This window comes from Notechis scutatus, chromosome 1 (genome assembly GCF_049901735.1).
Source record: "Notechis scutatus isolate UNSWTSFEM ecotype Mainland chromosome 1, rNotScu1.2, whole genome shotgun sequence".
Classification (NCBI taxonomy): domain Eukaryota; kingdom Metazoa; phylum Chordata; class Lepidosauria; order Squamata; family Elapidae; genus Notechis; species Notechis scutatus.
In genome coordinates this window covers 70,931,458-70,951,792 of record NC_142009.1, presented here as the reverse complement: position 1 = coordinate 70,951,792, position 20,335 = coordinate 70,931,458, and the positions used below count along the sequence as shown (strand labels likewise).

The following is a 20,335-nucleotide window of genomic DNA, read 5'->3' as shown; positions in this document are numbered from 1 at the left end:
AATGAACATTACACTGGAATTCTAATGAAAATAGAAGTCCGATAATATGTGAATAATGGGGAAGGGGGAGGCCTTTAATGTAATTAATCAATCTCACTCTCCTCTTTCCCTGTTTATAAACAAAATATGTTCTTCGCAGTCTTCTTGTAATTCATGCATTTTAAGCATCACTGAAATAAATGAAATATTTTGAATTATTTCATTTGTGTTTCTATCAAGTCAAGAAGTTTAAGTCTACCAAACGGAAGAGATTCCGCATATTTTAATGAAAGATAAAACAACAATATAAACATACACAAATTTACAGAGAAAGGATCAGTTTTAATACATTTGGAATAAAAGGATTTCTTTTCCCCCCCTTAAAATATGGTATAAAAATAAATGCAAGAAACATTAACAGAATTTACAGACAACAGACAAAGACACAGACTTTCTTTCTTGATGTGAATACATCTGTGAGACAGAACCTTCTGTGCTAATTTATTGTGCAATAGCTGTGATGCCATATTAGGTATATTTATTAATATATTCTTTTTTTTTTTTTTACATGTCTTCCAGTTTGTGAATGACAGCACTGTGAATAAATTGTGCCTAACAGAAGCTTTAAAAAAACTGTACTGGAAATTGCAGAAAATAAATAGACACAGATCCAGCTTGATATGAAGGCGAAAGTGAGCAGAGAGTTTTCAAAATGGAGGCATCAAAAGGTTACAGTAGTGAGTTCCTTGGAGTCTGTAATGCCTTGATATACACAAAAGAAAACAAGTCAGGTCCTTGCTCATGCAACATCTTGTTCTATTGTCCTCTGATTTCAGGCAATTAGTGAGCTACGAAGTATGTATAATGACTGAGTCTGCTTCCATGCTACAAGATGATCCTTTTAGTAGGACTGCACTAGACTGGTTAATCTCTTTGATGTGAGCGATTTTCCCTGAGGAAAAGATAGAAACAAACAAACAAAAGAAAACAGAAGACAGAGGCATGTTCACTGAAAACCCAGTTCATTATCAAGCACCTTCTTGTCCGGCTAACGTTTTTCACACGACAACCTTAAATATAGGATGCCTGTCCTTGGGTTCTTTCAGATATGAAGAGTTTATCACTTGGTGGCTGCATCATCAAGCAACATATTCATATTATTTCATAGGTGGAACACTGGACCACTTCAAACGGACTGGACTTAGTTCACCAAACCAGCTTCCAATTATCATCAAAAGAATCAGAACCAAATGCAAATGCAGGGGAGATAGGCCTGTTTTGATCAATATTGGCTTGATCACTCTAAACCAGGGGTGTCAAACTCACGGCCTATGAGCCAGATGCATTACGTGCTGGCCAGGCCAACCCCATTTTAGTGAAAGGGAAAAAAGTTGTGATATGTCACGTGATGACAATGTGTCATCGCGAGTTTGACACCCCTGCTCTAAGCAAATCCAAGTCCAGTGATTGAAAAAGTGCCACTCTCTCAAAACACTCATATTTTATCTGGTGGAAGCCATTAAAATTACATTGCAAAAAAACCATCCAATTTCACCTGCACATTTTCAGATTTCTCATTATCTGATGTTAATGTCCAAATGTGCTGAAGGCAGCAATGGAGAATCTAAGCTTCATGATGAAACCCTGAATTTTAATGGAATGAGTTGAAACAGTCAAATGGCTAATTCATTATGCACTATTGCTAAGATGGTTTACATTTTAAATTCAAAACATCATTTATATTGCTGATGGTAATTAAATGCATATAATCCCCCCAACATCAATTCTGCATTGTTATAAAATCATCAGATCTGAACTTTCATTTTTTTTTGGTGATTACCACTTGTATATATTAACAATAATGGCAAGAGGCCATATATTAATGACACCTCAATGATGTAGCAAATGATTGTTATGAGGAGAAAAACAAAGTCATTTGAATTTCTCATATGATGTAGAATGTAGAGCTGAGGGCAGCACCAATCTAGATATTTGTACAATACCAGAGGTTTTGCCGTTCTAAAAATCAAAAGTTTCAGAGCCATTAATAGAAATTATCCAAGTAATTTCTATTTTTTCTAATTTCTACTCTAGGTGCATATATAATTACACTAAACAATACTTTCTTGACACTGAGATAACAAGGCAAGTGAAATATTTGAAGCTACCACACTCATTTTACAAATTCTGAAATAAACCATGTCCACACTCAAATTATCTTGTGATGACAAAAGGCAACTCTAGGGAGATTCCTTTGCTTAATTAGCATGTCATGTCAGCTGGTAATGATATCTCCCAAACTGCCTCACCAGATAAAGTTGTGTCTGGCTGTTATAATAGTAGCCAATTGGTACAGAAGCCCAGTAATCAGAGAATGGGCATCAGTATATATACAATGCAAATATCTGCAAAAGAAAGTAAACAATAGAAGGATAATTAGATGAAAATGGCATTAATTTCATTGAGCTGGATTGTTTTTATAAACCTAGTTAGTTATTTGAGATCTTCGTGTTTCTTAGCACTTCAGGATCAATAGATTGATTAAAGGAAGGAAACACTGTGTTAATTAAAAAGGACATAATTTCTACTGACATACATAGTATTAGAATGATCATTACCAACATCTTTTATACACCTTAATACTTTCTCTCTCAGTGAACATCTGCTGTTGATCCATGGCTGGAAACATTCTGTCAGGAAAACCTGCTGGAGCTTATGCATTTGATACATTGATTTTAATAAGTGGATGGAGTTAACATTTTAGAATTTTTCATTGCCTTAGTTCTTCCACTAGCATAAAGATACATAATTTACATTTGGTTCTCACATTCTGACAAGCACCACAACTGGCTAATATAAAACTCCCAGCTACCTACCCCTTCTTCTATCCTTACTGTCACATCTCATCAAATCCCAATTATACTTCTGCTGAGGAAACCGGACATCCAAACCCTGTTCTTAGTAGTTCCAGTAAGTCTCATCTGAATTAATAGCTATTTTGCAGATGGACTCAAGCCATGCCTGGAGTTTGTTGAAACTTGATCATCTATGCTAGCAAGAAAGGAAAAATAGAGGAAGTTTTTTTTTACAATGGTGCAGCGGATGTGTGGTTATGGCTTTGAAAACTCTCATAGCTATTGCCAGATGGGATATTTTTAGGAGTTCAGAGGTGATAATCTTCTATTTGAGACTTGGGCTTAATGATTTCGTGAGTTAGAAATTCTCAGCAGATGATAGCATTTGAACTTCTCAGGATTCAGAAGCTAAACCTGGTTAGTATTTAGAGATCTTCGGACAACACAAAGTTCCGTTACAGGCTGCTTTTTCTAGGTTACATTGAGGATTGAAACAAACAAACAAACAAATCCTTGAAATAGCCCATGGCAAGTTACTTCTGCACTACTGCCAATAAGCAAGCCACCCGGGGTTGAATTTGACCCGAAGGAGATCATTTTATAGTTATACGTAATAGAGAGTTCAGTTACACATCTACAAAATGTGCTAGGTCCTTTTTGCTCCCAAACAAAAACAGAATTCACAATATAACATGCTGTGGTGAAACCACCATGCAAAAATAGGGGTTTTTGTTTCAAACTCTCCACTATTTTTTGTTGTTATTTATTTGGCCGACAAGCAGGGATGCAATTCTGAAACAATTCTTAATGTCCAAAGTTATTTAAACATAACAGGATCTGGATGAGAGGATTACGAAGCCCCAAGTGCAGTAAATTCTTAAATTTATATTTCATTCTATTACTATTAGGTTTGATGCTTTCCCCCTAAGTATCCAATTTCTAAGTCCCATTCTTCAAATACCTAATTTTCCTTGCAAGCATTCAAAATACTCCAGATCATATTGCTCATGGTAGAGATATACTATGTCTGCTATGGGGTTCTTATCATTATATTAAAAACATTTAAAACCTTGCTCATTTAGATTTTTTTTTAAAGGGAATTGGTTTATGAAGACACAGAAAACAAAAACCATGATCTTTGCTGATGGTCTTCATAAATTATCACTTCAGTACACACGGATTTGTTAACTGACTGCAACAACAAAAGCCACAGTACAGCACACTTATGCACACTCACACACACACACGTGCGCACAGGAAACGCACACCACTCAGCGGAGGACAAGGTCAACAAACTGGAGTAGAAGCCAAGATCTTTCTACCTCTTTTTATAACAGGTTAGTGCTCGCTCTCAGTGTTGGTGTACAGTTTTTATGGCAGGGGAAAATTGGGATGTTTCTGGCCTACAAAAATAAATGTGTTGAATGCTTTAGTTTGAACTGGTGCAAAAGTTGAAAAGTGTGAATCCAAAGGCATTGGCACACATTCATTGTTAAACAAACCCAAAGACCCATGTCTATTTTTTTTTTTAAGGTGGCTTTGATAAGAAAATGTAGGGTGAAATGGATCCAGCCTAATAACATTCTATTTGTCATATTCTCTTAAAAGAAAAGGTTTCTGGGATAGCACCGAGGTGGCATCATTAAGCAGCTTCTTTGCACCTGCTGTTTAAATTATTCCCAGCAGGGCCTGACTTGTAACATTGTCTGGTAGCTTGAAGTCTGCATCAGCAAAACCCACATAATATCAGAGGACAGTCTGTCGGTCATAAGGCTCATGAGGTTATAAACTTACCACACTCCGTGTGAATTTCTCAAATGATGTTCGGCGATCCAGTGTATTTCCCAACTTGTGAAAGAAAAAAAAACATAAAAAGCAAAAGAAGCAAAAAAAAAAAAAAAAGACCATGAAAATAAAAGCACAATGAAGCAATGGGTTGCTAAAACACAAAAGTCATAAAAAGAAACCCACAACACAAAAGCAAGTGCAGAAGATGAAATGCTCGTAGAAATAGAAGGGGAAATATATTCCACCACCACCACCACCGTTTTCCCCTGATGCAGAGAGGTCCAAGTGCACAGAGGTATATAGGTCGCCCACCTGAATGTAGTTTTAGGCATGCAGAGGAGCACAGAGGAGCTGGAAGGGGCGGGGCAGAGAGAATAACACCTGGCAACCAAAGCAGTTGTCCCATGCTTCATCCATCCTCCCCCCCCACCCCTTTACATGGAGGTCTGCCTGGGTCAGCTTTGACAGTGCTGATTCACCGGGTGAAAAACAGCACTGACGTACAAGATCAGAGGTTTGCTTAGAATTAACTGCCAAGCCGATCAAACTGGGATAATACAAAACAAAACATTGAATTAAAACAGGACAAGGAGCCCTGAACATTCTGCCAATTACATGACCCCTTACACAATCGAAGAACATAAAGCTTTTTTTAAAAAAAGATTAACCCTCTTCTGTTTAAGAAAAATTTCCATTTATTTATTGCATTAATAGTATCTCAACAGCGAGGAGGAGTGTTGATTTTAAATAGTTTTCAAGGCACGCATGCCATTAAATGTTAGGGCAACTCATTACTTTAAGTTCTTCGTATCTTTTAAATGCTAAATAGCACAGGTCATACCCCTGATGTACAAGGAGTTGGTTAACTCTTTTGTCTGCTGCCACAGGCCCAATAAGATGCCCCACCATATTGTTATTAGTCCTCAGAATCAAGACAAGCTTTGGAAGGGAAATTATTTTTATTGTATGCCTAGGTCAGGGGTGTCAAACTCAAGGCCCGTGGGCCATATCCGGCTTCCAGGGTGCTTAGATCTGGCCCACGGGATCAGCCTGGAAATAGCAAAGGACCGGCCTACAGCCCCCTGTGCCCCATTTTGGCCAGCAGAGTGCTGCAGGAAGCCATCCAGGCTAAAACAGGATGTGGCGGGCTGCCCATGGCCCTCTCGGGCCCCATTTTGGCCGGCAGGGTACTTGCCAAGGCATCCGTCCCATCTGCTGTCTGTCTCATCTCACCACCCCCACCCCCACAGAGGACAACTACAATACTGATCCAGTCCTCCAAGAAATCCAGTTTGACACCCTTGTCCTAGGTGATGCCTTCTCACACTTGCCGTTTGGATTGTTTAAATTTTTTTTCTTAGTTTCCTATTGCTTTTTACCTTTGAAAGGGAACAACACTGGATTATGAATTTGCACTATTGATTTCCTTACGTTCTGTCTTTCTAATTTTGCAGACTGACACAACAAATCATTCCTATACAAGCATTATTCATTAAATTCTACATATAGCTGGCAAATCTGCTCTCTATTGTTTCTGCACTAATTTTTTTTTCCTACAGGATCTTTTTATATTCAACACAAGGATCAGAAACAAGCTACATAAGTACATTATGTTGAATCTAGAGATCTGATGATTATGAATTCTAAATCATCAGAGTAACTGAACCTCCTTTTAAGATCTCCATGTAGTGTGGACAGATGTGCAAGACCAGTGGAAGCAGGCTATCCATGCATACCCATTCTCCACACCCCAAGGAAGTTCTCTTTGTGCATCCATGTCATTGCATTATTTATTCGGGGGCTTACACAAATGAGTGTCCCAGTAGATGGATTTAGATCATCCAGTACTAGTAAAAGTAATAATTAGTAACACAGAGCCTGTATGTGCTATGGTGCTCATAACGCCCTGGAAGACATCCATGGACTTCCAAACTTAATAGTCATAGTATAATACATATTTTGAAGAAATATAAAAAGTCCAAACATTCCTAGCATCAAACTTCTCAGCCACGGAAGGTCTTGGTTTTCCATTAACACATATTGTGGGAAGATCAGAAGGAGGCAACAGCTTGTTTGGCTGTGTTCAGAAATTGCCCATGACTAGGAACTTTAAAATAGGGAATCTAATCCCAGATTCTTCTAAACTACATAGACTATTTTCAGAGTTTTCTTCTCAAAAAGGAAGCTCAAAGGTAGAGCGGGAATGGTGGCTCAGATTACCTACCCTTACCCCTAGAATTAGGGTAGCCAGTTATCTAGACTTATGCAGAACAATCTGGAGTTTTTGAAGTTTGCTCTCTGGACAATTCTTTTGTGTTTGATTTTGCTTCTGTAACCTTTCTGGTAGGGTTATTTAGTCTAAACTGCAAAAATCCAGACGATTTCTAGATGGTAGCAAAACCTTAGGGTTTTTCTCTGCCACCTATTGGTCTGTGTTTCTGCAGTCTGCATCTGCTAGACCTATTCTCCAGATGTCTAACAGGATGTGAGATAGAGGCAGTAAAAGTACAAGTCTCAGGCATGAGACTGATATGGTTGTCTCCAAGAAGTTTTTGCATTGGTGAGGCAGAATAGTCTGATCAAGACGAAGGTTAGTAAGGCAAAGAAAATGGCTGTATTAAGGCAACTCTTTCTTCTTTCTTTTGGTGGCCAAAACTCCCGCCAAGAATGAATAGGAAGAGGATAGAAAAAACATACAAGTAAGTGTATGGGTAAGAGTACATAGAGTCTAAGTAAGTGTGGTAAGTAAATTATTTGTTATTGCTATATTTTGGGAGTATTAAGCTCACTGTGTGTTCTTTCATTGTGTTCTCCTTCCTTACTGTCACTGTTTACCTTTCTAAGGATGTTTTAGTGGCCATCTTACTGGAACTCTTTTTTTCAGACACAGATCCTGAACAAGACTAAGAAAATATAATTTCCAGTAACCAAGAATTTATCATTCTAAAGTTTTGTACCTTTATTAGTTATGAATTGAGTCCTGATTGAACTTAGTGGGACTTATCTTTGACTGCAAAAAACTTAGATGAAAGAAACTCGGTGTGGGTAGCTTTATACAATCAAATTATATCTGCTGAAAAGTAAGAATCATACTACATTGACTATACTTGTATATCTTTCTAAAATGTTTTGACCTGCTCTTATCTGTTTTCCTAAATTATAGTACTACAATTCCTTTTAGAATGATACAAAGTAAATGTCAACATGAAATTAATTTGCTCATGCAAAGATGCAAAATAAATATAGGCATGGATCCCACCAGCATTATGGGATGCTCAGATTGAACTAAACTCTTCACCTACCAGATATACAGCTCATTTATCCAAAGAGAGAAAGTACAGTAGATTGGAACGACTGCTGGAAGAATGGAAATACATAGAAAAGGTGGAATAATACCTTCTTCTTGGCCTGCAGTAATTCCTGATAGGCACTGGATCGTATAAAACGTGGATATGAATCACTTTTCATCAACTTGTAGATGTGCTCCTAATGTAAAAGAATATAGAAAAGTTTTTCACTTTTAAAATCTGATCTTTTGAAAGTAGGGGTTTCTTTTTAAAGAAGGATACAGGAAAAAATAATGCAGATTATTATGTATATGTAAAATTCATTCCTAGGGCAGCATAGAAATCTGGTTTTGTTAATACAGTGCTTACTAAATGATTTCTAATAAAGTTGCAAACTTTAGGGTTTTCAGTTAAAGAAATTAGCAAGAATTGGCATCAATCCAAGCATTATGAGGGTCTTCTGCACAAGCTAGTTTACAAGGATTCTGTTTCAGCAAAAAGAGGCTTTGAATGACCATTTATCTAATTTGCCTGAATTAGTCCATTTTACACCAGTGTAAAATTTAGTGCAAAAATGTCAGGAATACCCAGAACTTTGGCTATGTGATATTCTTAAAATAATGACTGCTTAAAGAAAATCTACAAACAAAAGAGATTCTTTCCAGATCACTGAGTTTGGGATCATGACAATCGGTTTGGTCTGATGCCATATTGCATTGTGAATGAAAGGTTCATAATGCTGAATATTTTATTGAAATCTTTGTCACGTCTACAGGAACAACTATATGGGTCCTTCCCAAACAAAGAAAAGGAGGGAAGTGAGTGTTTTCTGAAAGCAGACTGAGAGACAACACAATGTGACACAGAAGACCAAGTCAGAGCAGAAGTTTGATCGAAAATTGGCTAATCAGAAACCTCTCTTGGGCAACCCTATTGCAGGACATTGAGCTGTTACATGTTTTCAGTGTTCTGTGTTTCACTTATCAATAAACCAAGCCTCTTCTAACATAGGTGAAGAGTTTTTGTTCCTAGAACTTTTCACTGCTCAGGAAGGTGAGAACGTGGCTGGCAACAGTGGCATTTTTTTTAATTTGGTTTGTCAATTACTTACAAGATAATAAGTATATGTAAAAACGTAGTTATGAATACATGGATACATATAAGAAAAATAAAAGAAACAATAGGACAGGGATGGTAGGCACGTTGGTGCCCCCCCTACAGACCTCTTACAAAAGGGGTGAAGTCAATAGGAGACAGTCTAAGGTTAAAGTTTTTGGGGTTTGGGGAAAAAAACCACAGAGTCAGGTAGAGTATTCCAGACATTGACCACTCTGTTGCTGAAGTCGTATTTCCTGCAATCAAGTTTGGTGCGGTTTACCTTGAGTTTGTATCTATTGTGTGCTCTTGTGTTATTATGGTTGAAGCTGAAGTATTCATTGACAGGTAAGTCATTGCAATGTATGATTTTATATACCATACTTAGATCAGACTGAAAACGGCGTAATTAAAGGTTTTCTAGGTCTAGAATTTCAAGTCTGGTGGCATAAGGTATTCTGCAACGAATAGAGGAGTGGAGAACTCTTCGTGTGAAATATTTCTGGACTTACTCAACTGATACATAATGTGGGTTCCAGACTGATGAGCTGTATTCGAGTATTGGTCTAGCAAATGTTTTGTATGCTCTAGTTAATAGTGTAAAATATTACCAGAGAAAAAGCTACGTAAGATTAGGTTAACAACTCTTAATACCTTTTTGGCTATGTAGTTGTAGTGGGCTCTAGCACTTAGATCATTAGAGATGAGTACTCCAAGATCCTTGACAGAGTTTGGATCATCAACAAGGTCTTGACTATTCAGCCTGTATTTTATTTTCTGATTATTATTTTTTGCCAATATGTAAGACAGAGCATTTATTTGTTGAGATTTGAAGTTGCCATTTGTTTGACCATTCTGATACATAGTCGAGGTCTTTTTGAAGGGTAGCAGTATTGTCTGTGGTGTTGAATAGCTTTACATCGTCAGCGAAGAGGACGCAGTTGCTCTTAATATGACCACAGAGGTCATTTATGTAGAGTATGAAGAGAGTTGGTCCTAGAACACTGCCTTGGGGAACACCACTGTTGACAGGTACAGAATTTGATAGGACGCTCCCAATTTTGACCATTTGTTCTCTGTTTGACAGGAATGCTTCTATCCAGTTATGCAGGTGTCCAGAGATACCATAAGATTTTAGTTTTAGGAGTAGGTTGTCATGTACCACTGAATCAAAGGCTTTACAGAAGCCTTAAATTGAGTCTATTGCTTTGCCCTGATCGAATTGTGTAGTCCATATGTTTTTACAGTGTAAGAGTTGCAGATTACAGGATAATTTTTTCCTGAAGCCAAATTGTTTATTAGAGAGTAGGTTGTTTGTCTCTAAGTGGAGGATGATGGATTGGTTAATAATTGATTCCATGACTTTACAGGTGATGCAACATAAAGAGATTGGTCTGTAATTTTCAACTAGGCTGGGGTCTCCCTTTTTGAAGATGGGGATGACCATGGCTAGTAACCATAGGTTTGGCAAGGAGCTGGTCCTGAAAGATTTTTCAAAGATTATGCTTAGAGGTTCAGCAATGGCAGTGGATAGCTTTTTTAAGAAGTAGGCACATATTCCATCCGGTCCAATAGATAGAGATGGTTTTAGATTGGGTAGTGCTTTTTCAACATTGTCTTCTGTAAAATCGATATGTATTAGATAATTGTAGTTGTCTGTGGTTCGACTAGGAAATACTGGGCATGATCCATTGCTGTTTACAAATACTGAGCCAAAGAATGTGTTAAAGAGGTTGGCTTTAATGGTATCATTGTTGCAGTCTTTACCATTAGGTCCTTTAAGGGGTGGGATGGACCTTGAGTCTTTTAATTTGTTTACAAAGTTGTAGAAAGTGCAGGCGGAATTGGTGCATAGAAAGTTTTCCTCTTGTTTAATGTGATAATTGGTGCATTCAGTCTTTATCTGGTGACATAAATTTTTGTATCAGATTTTGAAGTTGGCAACGTGACCAGATTTGTTTTTCCTCCAAAGAGATTTCTTTTTGGATTGAAGCTTCCTTATTGTTATGGGTAATTTGTTTTTTTCTAGTTTTGGGAGTTGTTATTGGTACATATAGTTTGATGACTCCTTTGACTTCAAGTAAAAATATGTTGTAATGATCTTCAACAGTATTGCATCCAGTGAATAAAAATTGCCAATCAAGGGATGAGAGATCATTGTCTATAAGATCATAGTTGCCTTTTTTGAAGTTATGATTGGGGATCCTGTCATTGTGATGATTTTTGTGTGGACGTATGTTGAGACAAAAGTCAATCATGCTGTAGTCACTGTTGGAAAAGGGTTCTTTAATTTGTATTCCATAAATTGAATTCAAACTATTGCAGAAGATGAGATCGAGGCAGTTGTTAAGTCTAGTATTGTTGGTTACTAGTTGTTCCAGTCCCAGGTTTGTTACAGCATTGTAGAAGGTTGCATGTATGGGTTCAGTTTTACATTCGTTTAGGGTCCAGTTAATGTCAGGTAGATTGAAGTCACAAAGAAAGATAAAAGTGTGTGGGCAGGATGTTGCCCGTGTTAGTAGTGAATTTAGCTTGTTTACATGTTCGATGTCATAATCAGGGGCTCTGTAATCATGTTACTCTGTAACATAGTAAGAATCGAAATGTGATATTTAAGGACAGTTCACAGACAATGGTCTCAGGAAGAGCAAGTTCTTAGGGTAACTTGGATGTTTTTTAGATGTAAGGACTTTTTATAGAAGATAGCAACACTACCTCCTCTATGGATTTCACGGTCTGATTGGTAAACATGATAGTCTCTTACTGTGGAAATGAAGTCAGGGAAAGATGCATTGAACCATGTTTCACAGACAAATATCATGTCGAATTTAGCCATATTTGTAAGAGGAGAAATTCAGATATTTTATTCACAAGGCTTCTTGCATTGAGTAGCTTGCATTTAAGGCCAGCTATAGTTGGAATTGAGGTAGTTAGGGGCATGCATGCCTAGTTTTGAGTGATGGTGGGCTGGATGAGGTAGGGTTGGATGTGGAGTTGTGGGTTGTGTGATTTACTTTTTATACAATCAGCGCAGTAGTCAATGTAAAGATCCTTCTCTCCATTATCTAGATGTCTTTTGAGTTCATTGCAGAGTTCACGGGAGCAGATTCTTTGCGGTATGGATTTTATATTGGACTTTATATTAGCTTATTTAGGTTTTTAATTTATATAGCTTTATAATTGTAAACCACCTAGAATTATCATGAGGTAAGATGGGCGGCCTATACATTTTATAAATAAATAAAATAAACACTGTTCATTTGGCTTATAAAAACATTTATTTATTTCTAAGATTACTTATTTGTCCTACGGCTAATGTTATCCTGAGTGATACACATAGTAAAAATATAAATATAAAATATATAAAAATATAAATCAAATTCCATATAAATCAAAAACTAATAATCTTTGATGGCAGGACAGTTTTCTCAACCACATATCCCTGGTGTTTATCCCCACAGGGATAAACCCATGTGGGCTGAAGGAAACAAAGTTATTCTCCTCTATGGCTGACCCCAAAGTACTTGTTTCACACACCCCGCCCCCCCAAAAAAACTTAGCCTTTTTCAAATGGATGAAAACAATTTTATTTTGTAGAGGTTTTGAATGATGGTACATTTGGGTTTCTAGTTCTATGGTTCTAATGTCATTGTATTATAAATTTCTTGGAGTCTCTGAAATGAGTAAGTATACAGAGTTTTGTATAATTGTAAAATAAATAAAATAATCCAGTAACAGAAACAGAGGATAAAAGAGACATCATATAATAAAATGGAAGTAAAGACTGAGCAGCAGGATAAAGATACAAAACATTAAAAGAGATTTTTTAAAGTATTTCCCTGATGCTGAAAAGATAACACATGATAGTGTAATTTGTAAAATGGCTACTGAAAAGTCTTGCTTCCAAGAAGTCACCTGCTAAGTTAATATTTGAGGATTTCTATAATTTTTAAAGGTGCAACAGGATAAAAAGTACATAAAAGACCTCTTCATTTTTAAACAGTCGCACTTCTGTTTAGACAACTGTCAGCTGATGTTTTTTCATATAACACAGCTTCTAAAACAAGTGTGCTCAAGCACACAGCTCACATCAGCCCACAGCCTTAAACACAAGCTGTACCTCAGAAAAACAAAGATAGAGCAGTGTTTCTCAAACTTGACAACTTGACAACTTGACATGCTGGCTGAGGAATTCCAAGAGTTGAAGTTCCCACATCTTAAAGTTCTCAGGTAGAGAAACACTGCACTTTCCAATCACTTCCACTACTGCAAACCTACCTAGAAACCAACAAAGCACTGGTATAGAAAATACGTATATAGACAGCCATCTAGTGGCATGAAAAATTATTAGTATTTTCTGTATAGATTTTTAGCAAGTAGAAAAGTTCAGATGCATTTTTAAATAATCTGTGTCACCCTGCATTTCTGGCCCTTGTCAGTAAGTTGCAGATAGCTGCAGCCGATGTCTCTGGCCAATTTACTATGAGTTGAAGATAATGTTCAAGACATTGGACAGCTGTCTAACATTCAAGTACTATTAAGTTGATTTAGCTTATACACTTGAAGAAGACTGAATTTGGGTATGATTCTCCAATTCATTTGAGGAAATAAATATTTTTTAGTGAAAGTGATTTAGGGTGATTTGGATTAATTAAGTAGCTTGTTTATAATTGTTATAAAACAGCTATTCGGTTTGTATCTGAAAACTATGTGAGTAATCCCAGTGCCAAATAAACATACCGAATCCAAAGCAATATATCACAATTCACAGAACAATTTGCTATTGCAAAGCTCAATAACATGTAATATTTTGGATGAAAGAACATCTATGAAAATTGAACTTTTGTAGAAAATTTGTTTCAATGCACATTAATACATTGTCAAGTTTGGCAGGCTCAGCTTGGCACCTCACAGGCATCCTGCCACCAAAAGCTAGAATGGGGGAGGATAGATGGGCAATAAAGCCCAACAGGGAGATGGGGAGGATGGGAGATGATAAAGACCCGAGAAGCTCAGAACCAGTATGAATCAAAATCCAAGGTCAGGCACCCCGAGAAAGAATGTCAATCACCCCAAAACATCTCAATTGGCTGAAGATTGACTGGCCATTGGGTGAGGGCTGAGATGAGGGAAACCTTTCTGAATCCTTTGAGCATGAGAAACCCAGAGCTAGCCTGATTTTACTGTAGCCAATATCTTTTTAGTAAAAGAACCTTTCAGTTCAACCAAATGGAGTCAAGGGTCTTTCTTTCCGAAGGGATAAGATTAGGGCAGGTCTGACATATGTAATGTTGAGTGAAAGAGATAATTTGTCAAGATAAAAGGAAAGTGCTATTTCATTTTAAATTAAATTGAATTATTTCAGTTTAATCAAATTCTTCCCTAGCCAGAGGGATTCTCAGAGGAGATGAGGCAAGCAAGTGACAAAAACAGCACTGTGGCATCTTGACACAAGCTTCATCATATGTACAAAAGAGGTATGGCTTCAACTACTATAATACAAGTCTGCCTTTATCATACTTTCACCTTCTGTTGCATTAAAAGATACAGTTTGGAGTAGCTCTGTGGCCATTCCCAAAACTTTAGGAGCTGACTTGCTGCTTAAGATCAATGTGCATCTCTAGGTGCAGTGGAGGGGGGGAGTTATAGTATATTTCCATTACTTACATAGTATTTCTAGAATGTAAAGTAACTTGATTAGCCTATAAACCATAGCACATTATATGCTTATTAAGAAACTTTATTATTACAAATAAAAATTTGTTGATTCGGGGAAATTATATCTAGGCTTTATTGGCGGGTGCCTATTTTTAATTAGTGGACAAGTTATTAAAACAGAATGTCAGCTGAATTTCTAGCATATTGCATGCATATATGGTAATGCTCTTTATTAAATACAGATCGGGAATATATTGGAAAAGGAATGGTAAAGCCAGAAACAGTTTTTCATAGCTATATTTCTCCATCAAGACATCAAGACACTGGTACACCAACCTGAGCATCGTCAAATGTATATCGCCCTGGTTCCTTCACATTCTGTGTGGTTTTGTCATAACTTTTTGAGTCTAGATTAATGGCACTTGGTGCTCCAGGGGCAAGGAATTCTTGCCAGATTTCTTGTACTCTGACAGGAACCTCTCGGATGGGTCTCTTCTTTAGATCTTCTACTGCTAACCAGAACCTGTATAAGAAAATGGGCAAACAGCAGTAATGGACTGGATACTGAATTATCTTGAAAGGTTGGTTTGATTTTTAAAACATCCCTTTAAAAATACATGTAGAATCCTGAAAGCATTTCATCATCTCTCTAGGGTCTCATTTCACTTTAATGTGAAGTAGATGAATCCATTTCTCATCCATATTTGTGGTTTGTTTTTTTCCTCTTTCATAGTTCTTGTCCGTATTCACATTACTTTTGAGATGTTTCAAAAATAACTCCAAGCATTAACTTAAATACAGATTTAAAGTATTTTTTTCCTCAAAAATTGGATAAATAAATAACTTCAGAGTAAGGACCTAGTAAATTTTGTATAGACATTTCAGAATTTGCAGTGACTGATCTCTGCAACTATCTTACTGTAGTTGGGAGTTCAAAGCCGCTGAACATGGATCTCCAATACAGGGCAACTGTATTTAAGGCACTGTTATTTTAATTATTAGACATATCTTGTGGACAGAGACAATTCAGGAGAAGTAGACAAATGATTTTAAAAAGCTGCATTGTTGTGATTAAAGCTCTGCCACTTTTATATGTGCATCATGGTGCCACATGTTGGTTTTACCATTTTGACCACCAGAACCTATCAGTGCTATGGTTATAGATAGGGGAACTAAAGGCAATATTGGCTCATTTTGTATTGAGTGACTCCTTTCAGCAATCTATAATCATACTTTAAAACTAATGACCATATGTCATATAAAAATGGAGAGATTGCAGTATTATAATCATGGTGGCATTTTAAATAGCCCTGGTTTTAATTAAATCCATAATTAATCAACATTAAACATAGAATTTATCAGTATAAGAGAGGTACTGAGTTTGATTTGAGAGGAAAAACAATCCTCTCTCTAGAGTTTTCTTTAGGATTCTAATTTGATTGGCCAAGAAAAGAAAACATCAGAGTCAGATGGGAACAAGTGGGTTCTATCTAGCGATGGGTTTGCCTTCTTTCCTCATTGAATACTTCTGTTCATGGAAGGCAGTATGCTCAATTTTCATCATCCCTTTGGTCTTTTGCAGCCTTCTGTGATAGATGTCATTTCAACCCCTAGATAAGTACATCCTACATTCTATGTGTAAGTGAGCAAGGTGAGATCCAGTTTGGTGTAGTGGTTAAAACACCAGCTGGAAACCAGAACCTGCATTTGTGGGAAGAACATGAAGGAGGAGGGGGAGGGGGAGGAGGAGGAGGAGGAGGAGGAGGAGGAAGAGGAAGAGGAAGAGGAAGAAAATCCTTGACTCTGTGGTCAGTGGGACATGAGGTGCTAAGAATCAATGTGCCTGGATTTATACCTTTAAAACTCTAAGCCAGGAGTGGGAAAATATGGCAACTTTATGACCTGTCAATCTCATGACTGGCTGAGGAATTCTGGTAGTTAAAGTCCACAGGTCATGATTGCCCACCCCATCCAAATAATCTTCAATACTTCAGAAAGTAGAAGAAGCCATGAAAAATAAAGCTTGTCCTCTTGATTATTCCATTAAACCAATGCACTGACTGTAAGGAGTATGTCACTGAATTAAAATTCTTTGGACAGTTTGGTTTAGAAGAATATAATTACTCTTGTTTATACACAGTATAAATAAGTCAATATTTAAATATCTATTTAAATTACATAACAGAATATTTCACACCAAAGAACAATTTCTTTCACATAATCAACCTTAAATAACCTCCTCAGTTCACAAGGATATGTCAGTAACAATATCCAGTTGAGGCCTCTGATCCCTCTTCTAACATGGAGTATTCATCAAGCAAAAGATCTCTTGCATCTTCATCCAGCTGGCCTTTCAATAAGGTCACAATATGGTACTCCTTTCAATATGGTACTCCCAGTCAGGAAGGCAAGATGGCTACAAATGCCCTCTGTGCTTTCAGCAATGCTGTCCTAAGAAGAGTTGTCAGGTGTGTGGGACGGGTTTCGCCTTTTTTGATTTTACATTTTAAGAAATAGATACCCACCTATAAACAAAATCCACGCCTAACAAAAATTGATACCAAGAAAAATTCAGCAGTAGTGAATGCAGAATGGGGTCCTAACATTCATGGTTAAAGAAATGCAGTAAAATAACAGTGAGGAAATGAGAGCTGCATTTCACTATATATGAACCTGTACCCAATATCTATCAAAATTATAAGAAAAAAGGCAGACAGCTAACAGATATCTAAGGGTACCACTTCTAAGCTTTCTATGTTTTTTTCCCCATGTCTGCTTGATTTCAGAGTATTTTGTAGCAAGAAAATCAATGTTTATTTATTTTTCTGCAGAGAAGAGCAAACAAGAATGATTAGAGGCTGGAGGCTAAAACATACAAAGAACAGTTACAGGAAGTCTACTGTGTAGTCTAATGAAAAGAAGGACTAGGGGAGACATGATAAGCAGAGTTCCAATATTTGAAAGGCTCCTACAAAGACAGGGTGTCAAACTATTTTCAAAAGCACCAATAAGCAAGTCGAGTAACTATGGATGGAAACTAACCAAGGAGAGAAGCAACCTAGAAATAAGGAGAAATTTCTTAAATGTGAGAGCAATCAAACAATGGAACAACTTGCCTTCAGAAGTGATGGGTGCCCCATCACTAGAGGCTTTCAACAAGAGATCGGATAACCATTTACCTGAAATGGTATAGGGGCGCCTGCTCAAATATAGAGTGTAGACTAGAAGAACTCAAAGTCCCCCCCAATTCTATTATTCTATATTCTATGTTCTTTCTCCTATGAGTTACATAGGAGGTAATCACATATTGGAATGAAAATGGACAATGCAAATAATAATGATAAATAACAACAAAGCTGAGGCCAAGAGTAAGAACAAGTCAAGGCAGCATTGGAAGAAGAGGTCTGAGTCTCAGAGGAACAACAGTTGCTGCAAACAACTCAAAATAGAGGAATTTTTGCTGCACAAAGAAATGGCAAGTGAGTCATGCATCTTCTTATTTTTCAATAAATATGCTGTTTTGGATTTGGATAAAGAGCTGTCATGCCTAGAGGATAAGGAACAGTTAGAAAATAGCAAATAACCTAAGGAAAAAAGGACCAAAGGGCAGAGGAAGATAAATTTATCTTGAGAAATACATGACATTGCAAGAAGCATTATCAAAAGATGAAGAAGAACCCAAGCTATAAGAAATATTATAGGAATGAAAATAAAACAGAAGAGAACTCATCAGAGTTCCTTTTTGATTTTTGGCTAAATTTTAGTGGGCTTTAATTTTATCCTGTGTGTATGAATATATGGCATTGATGCTGAGTGCAGAGAAGACTGACAAAGACAGTGAGATTTGAGGCTCAATCCTACAAACGACATCAGTTAAAGGAACTTGGTATGTTTACCCTAAAGAAGAGAAGGTTATGGAGAGACATATAGCCATTGTCCAATATATGAAGGGCTGCAACAAGGAAAAGGGTGTGGATTTATTTTCCATAGCTCCTGAAAATAAGATGAGAAGCAACAAGTGGAAGCTTTTCAGTGAAGATTTAGACTTGAAATAAGGAAAAATTTCCTGACTGGGAGAGCCATTAAACAAGTGAACAGTCTAGCTCCTGATGTAGGTGGAAGTAGTCAAGAAAAGATTGGAGAGCCATTTGTCTGGCTTGAAGATTCCTGCATTGGGCCGGGTTTGAACTAGAAGACCTCCAGTAACCCTTCAACCCTATGAATCTATAATAATGTGTTGCAGGCTCTGGTGCTGTATCCATGCAATTATCAGCAAATTTATAATGTGGATACAGCAAATTTCAAATCTTCTATGACTCCATTCTACAAACAAAACACCTGTATTTCTACAAATTTATGTGTCCTTAAGCTCAAAATTCAGCTCATTATTTTTCTTACCCTTAGGAATCTCTGACACTCAAAGTATATTTTAAATGTTACCTTATATTGACATCATGTTCCTGTATTGTTTGCTTGTTGGTGCAATAAAACTGTATCTCTATCCTTAAGAAAGTACTCTTCTATCGCTAACATCTTCAGAAAAAAAAACCACAAGGAAGTACCCAAACATGCATAGCCACATGGTTGATATCTTAATTCACCTACAGCTCCTTCTGCTACATTAAATGTTACTCCACTGTTCAGGATTAATCAGTGGGACAAAGTATACATTGAACAGCTTCACCCTAAGGAAATGTCCCAAAGGTGCGATTTAAAAGGCATTTTGCTTCTTATCCAAAAATCTTTTTATTCATTAAGCTTTGTAATGGATAAGAAGTGAAATGTTTTCAAGGAAAAAAAAACAAGGAAGTCCAGTTGCCTTTTTAATAGCACCTTTGGGACAACCATGACTTGGATGATTTGAGAATCTCCATAGATAGGAGATTCTAGGGAAATATTATTTCAACCCGATACTTAACTTTTCTCTAGAATGAGTAAATTTCTTTTAAACAGGGAACAGAAAGAAAATTGGCTTCACAAAGTAGGCAGAAACATTGATCTTAAATACATCTTTTATTTCTCCTGTTCTAGGCTTCAGAAAGAAAAATAATAATAATGCAGCAGAGATTATTAACATGATGATAATGATCACTGGCCAAATAATACATATTCTCAGGAAGGCTCAACAATTCCCCTCTGACAGATTACTTACTGGTTATACTCTCCTAACCAGGAAAAGAGAAGTGGAAACATCACCCAGGTCTTCCCAGAAGGATTATATAAGCTAGGCCAGATGTGAAATTGGACTCCTGCTATTGCCTCATTTAAAAGCTTCCATGGGTGGGAGTTGAGCACATTGAGGAGAAATAACAGATTCATCCCAGTTATACTATTTCCTTAGACAGCCCAGATATCAATGAGTGGAGGGAAAGGCTAACCTTAAATTCTCTGAACTAAATTCAGACTCCAGGAATTTGAGGAACTGTTCTCTTCCCACCGGGTCTTTCAGAGCTTCATCCATGCCAAAGCCCCATCGCTTTACTCTTTGCTGATGTGGCTCTTTGCTGAAAGGAAACAAACCAACCAACAATCCCTCAGACTTGTTGAAATAGCTCAATTGGCCATGTATCTGCCTCGCTATGGGGAGAAGATGATGCAGGCCATGCAGAGTAACCTAACCACATATAGGGCTACTTCAACTGCATATTACTTTAACAGCAGTAAATGTGTGCC

The 20,335-nt window shown here is 37.1% G+C and overlaps 1 protein-coding gene across 10 annotated transcripts in view; it reads right to left on the bottom strand.

Annotated features, from left to right (window-relative positions):
- Positions 1-247: 247 nt before the first annotated feature.
- RGS7 (regulator of G protein signaling 7) overlaps positions 248-20,335 on the bottom strand; it is a 177,888-nt gene continuing 157,800 nt past the window's right edge. For 4 of the 10 annotated variants that reach the window (XM_087967382.1, XM_026669321.2, XM_087967412.1 and 1 more), the window contains 6 exons: positions 20,041-20,166; positions 14,999-15,185; positions 8,019-8,108; positions 4,629-4,682; positions 4,157-4,237; positions 248-931 (listed from right to left, as the gene is read on the bottom strand). In XM_087967382.1, coding sequence (XP_087823508.1) covers positions 4,163-4,237; positions 4,629-4,682; positions 8,019-8,108; positions 14,999-15,185; positions 20,041-20,166 — 532 coding nt within the window. In that variant the 3' untranslated portion in view covers positions 248-931; positions 4,157-4,162. The remainder of the gene's footprint in view (positions 932-4,156; positions 4,238-4,628; positions 4,683-8,018; positions 8,109-14,998; positions 15,186-20,040; positions 20,167-20,335) is intronic. The other 6 variants (XM_087967395.1, XM_026669323.2, XM_087967390.1 and 3 more) reach the window with 3 other exon arrangements.